At 38.5% G+C, this 3,658-nt stretch overlaps 1 protein-coding gene across 1 annotated transcript; it reads left to right on the top strand.

Moving 5' to 3' along the window:
* Positions 1 to 792: 792 nt before the first annotated feature.
* On the top strand, positions 793 to 3,044 carry LOC104108356 (uncharacterized). Its single transcript, XM_033659208.2, has one exon. The coding sequence runs from the start codon at positions 924 to 926 to the stop codon at positions 2,712 to 2,714; it is 1,791 nt and encodes a 596-aa protein (XP_033515099.1). The 5' UTR covers positions 793 to 923; the 3' UTR covers positions 2,715 to 3,044.
* Positions 3,045 to 3,658: the final 614 nt, after the last annotated feature.

Genomic DNA, 3,658 nt, shown 5'->3' with positions numbered 1-3,658 from the left:
CTTTTCCCTTTTTGTAAATAGTAGAGTCAACCCTCTCTATAGCAGTTTCGTTTGTTCCGATATTTTTTGGCTTTTATTGTGAATGGTTGTTATAAACCTGTAACAACATTTGACGTTTAAATATTTTTTGGCTGTTATAGATAAAAATTATCCAAAAATTAATTATTTTTTATTTTTTAATGTTACATATAAAAGATAAGAAAATTATTCAAATTTACAATCTCAAAAAATATGTCTATTTCACTAGTTAAATATTGAAGAAAGTCAATATATTATTAATAAATTTATAACTAAAAGTATAAAGATTTAAACTCTAAGGCAGACATTTTAAAGCTACCTAAAAAAAATTCTTTCAAGATTAATGGAAAAACTTTGTAATTGTAGCTTGTTTCGTAGATTTCATTATCTTACTAGCGATATAACGTTTGAATTGGCGAAGAGACATGTTCAAATTTTCAACAAAAAGGTATCAAATAGCTTCTCTCGAAGACAATATAAGAGCTTAATAGTTAAATTTTATATCTAAATATTTTTTAGAATTTGTACAATAGAAAAGATATTATGTGTAAATCTCCAAAGCTTATATCTTATGCAAGATAGAATCTTTGTTTAATGGAAAAGATTGTGTATATTTTTAGATTTTTAGTAATCTTAAAATTCTACATAGTTGCTATAGAAGGTTAATTTTACAAAGAGCGTTCTGCTATAAATATGACCGTCGGTGTTACATGTAAAAAATTGTTATAGAGGTAAAATATAATTTAAAAAATCCGATCCGGCTAAGGGATGTTATATAGGGATAGTGGGGCTGACTGTACTCCCCAGTCCCCATTTCCTATGGTGACGATTGAAATCGTTAATACAACATTTTCATCAACAAAACCGCGCCAAAGCGGAGCTTAGAAAGCGGGAAAAAGAAGACCATGGCGGAGCAGCAGCTTCTAGGGATGGGCTTTCCGGGAGACTTAGTCGCTCAAGCACTAACCATTACCGGCGGCGATATCGTTAAAGCCACCGAGTGGATTCTCAGCCACCGCAACAACCACCACAAGGATTCCGGCGAAGATTCTTCCAATTTCAACCCCCCAATTTCTCCATCCTCTGATTCCCCTAATACTACTACTACCGCCGCCCATGATCATCATCCTTTCCAGCCCAAAATCGATCAATTCTTTCAATTTCCCTCTAAACCCCTCAGACCTACCCCCGTATCAACACTTAAAGTCTTAAACCCTAAGGAGGGGGTGACCCCTGAAGAAGAAGATAACGAACCTCAATTACTCCGTTTAACAAAGCGTCCTAAATTAGTAGAAAATGAGCAAGGGAAAAAACATAAACCAGCTCCGCCGCCTCATGAACCGTTGGCCGAACGAATGCGACCATGGACCCTTGACGAGGTTGTTGGTCAAGACCACATTTTGGCGCCAAAATCCCTTCTTCGATCAGCCATTGATTGCGGCCGTATCCCTTCAATACTTCTGTGGGGTCCACCAGGTACTGGCAAAACCTCCATTGCTAGAGCCATAGTTAACACTTGCTCTGTTTCTCAAGCTGGTGGTGGTAATAATAATAATACATATCGGGTTGTTTCCTTATCCGCTGTTACTTCCGGTGTTAAGGATGTTAGAGATGCGGTTGATGAAGCAAGAAGACTGAAAAAGAAAATCAACAAGAGGACTATTTTGTTTATTGATGAGGTCCATAGGTTCAATAAGGCCCAACAAGATTCCTTTTTGCCGGTTATTGAAGATGGCAGTGTCATTTTCATGGGAGCAACTACGGAGAATCCATCGTTTCATTTGATTACGCCGTTATTGTCCAGGTGCAGAGTCTTGACTCTCAATCCCTTAAAACCCCACCACATTGCTGCCCTACTTAGGCGCGCCGTGGCTGATTCTGATAAAGGGCTGTGCTTTTCTATGGGAGAGATGATGAAAATCGAAGTAAATGATGAGTGTATAGAGTTTCTTTCGACTAATTGTGATGGTGATGCTAGGGTAGCATTGAATGCCTTAGAAATTTCAGCTACCACTGCTGCTGCACGGACGCGAATGGCGAGAAGATCAACCGGGGAATTAGAGGAAAACACAGGAAATGCTGACGAGTCTTGTTTGTCTGCAGTTATAACTCTGGATGATGTAAAAGAAGCATTGCAATGTAAGCATTTGGCTTATGACAGAGCAGGGGATGAACACTATAATCTTATCAGCGCACTTCACAAATCTATGAGAGGAAGTGATGCTAACGCTTCCATTTATTGGTTGGCTAGAATGTTGGAAGGGGGCGAAGAGCCTCTTTACATAGCGCGCAGGCTGGTCAGGTTTGCTAGTGAAGATGTTGGGTTAGCCGATCCATCAGCTCTTTGCCAGGCTGTCGCTTGCTACCAAGCTTGTCATTTTATTGGCATGCCCGAGTGCAATGTTATCCTTGCTCAGTGTGTTGCTTACTTGGCCTTGGCTCCTAAGTCTATTGCCGTCTATAGAGCAATAGGGGCAGCTCAAAAAGTGGTAAGGGAATCAGTTGGACAAAATGAAGGGGTGCCCCTTCATCTTAGGAATGCACCAACTAAGCTAATGAAAGATCTTGGTTATGGAAAGGACTATATTTATCCTCCTGACAATCCAGACTCATCGCCCCAGACTTACTTGCCACCATCTCTTCAAGGTTATAAGTTTCTTGATTGGCCAAGTGTTGCAGAAAATGATCGACGATGAGAATCACATGACAATGTTATGGCTTTCTGAAAATAGCTGCTTTTGCGGGTTAGCACTGTTTCTTCTCCCTTTTGTCTTGATTTCTCTTGTTTTGGGAATTGTTAGTGATCAGAGAAATCTTTAGCAATTGTGAGCCACTCTGTAGTTACTTTTTGGGAACTTTTTGATTTTGTTGTGAGTGGAGGAGGAGAAAAGAAACTTACTGGTTTTGAGGGATTGAATGATTCCATTTTGGTTATAGTTTTGTCAGAATCTATGCATCCCCTCTCTTTTTTTATTGTTCTTGTTTTTGGGCTACATCTGGACAAAATACATATTTACTTGATGAGATCTTGTGAGGACATGGGAGGTTTACGTTGCAGCTTCTATCTTTATATTTACAAAGGATTGTTCACTTGCTATCTCAAAAACTTGACTTGAAATTTGCCTAGATGGAGATGAATAATTTCTCCATATATGTCCAGTGGTCGAGCTTTGGTACCTCACTAACCGAATGAATAATAGTGATGCCCAAAATTCAGAGCTCCTTTTTTGTGTCATATGATGTGAGACGTATTGAAAGACTAAATACTTAGTAATATATATCTTTCTGAACTGCTATGTTAACCACTCAATTTGCATGGGTTAATATTATGTCTTTCTGAGCAATTTATTTGAAAAGGCGTTTGCTGACTGAAGACATTATAAATTGAGATGAGCTTGGGCATTGTGATATCTTCTGTCATCCGGGATAGAAAGATATTAACTGCCATGTCTTAAACAAAGTATATGTGAAGTTGATATCTAACTTTGACCATACATAACTCAATTGATCATTAACTACTTAATCAAGCTTTTCTTTGAGCTGTCTTTTAGGGACTACTTAGCAGTGGATTCCGATTAGTTTGGAAACCTGTCTCTGACTATTATCAATTCCCTGTAAACCTGTTCCATGTTAATTCTCT

Source organism: Nicotiana tomentosiformis, chromosome 3 (assembly GCF_000390325.3).
Source record: "Nicotiana tomentosiformis chromosome 3, ASM39032v3, whole genome shotgun sequence".
Taxonomy (NCBI): domain Eukaryota; kingdom Viridiplantae; phylum Streptophyta; class Magnoliopsida; order Solanales; family Solanaceae; genus Nicotiana; species Nicotiana tomentosiformis.
The sequence above is the reverse complement of the archived record's forward strand: the minus strand, read 5'-3'. Positions and strand labels throughout refer to the sequence as shown.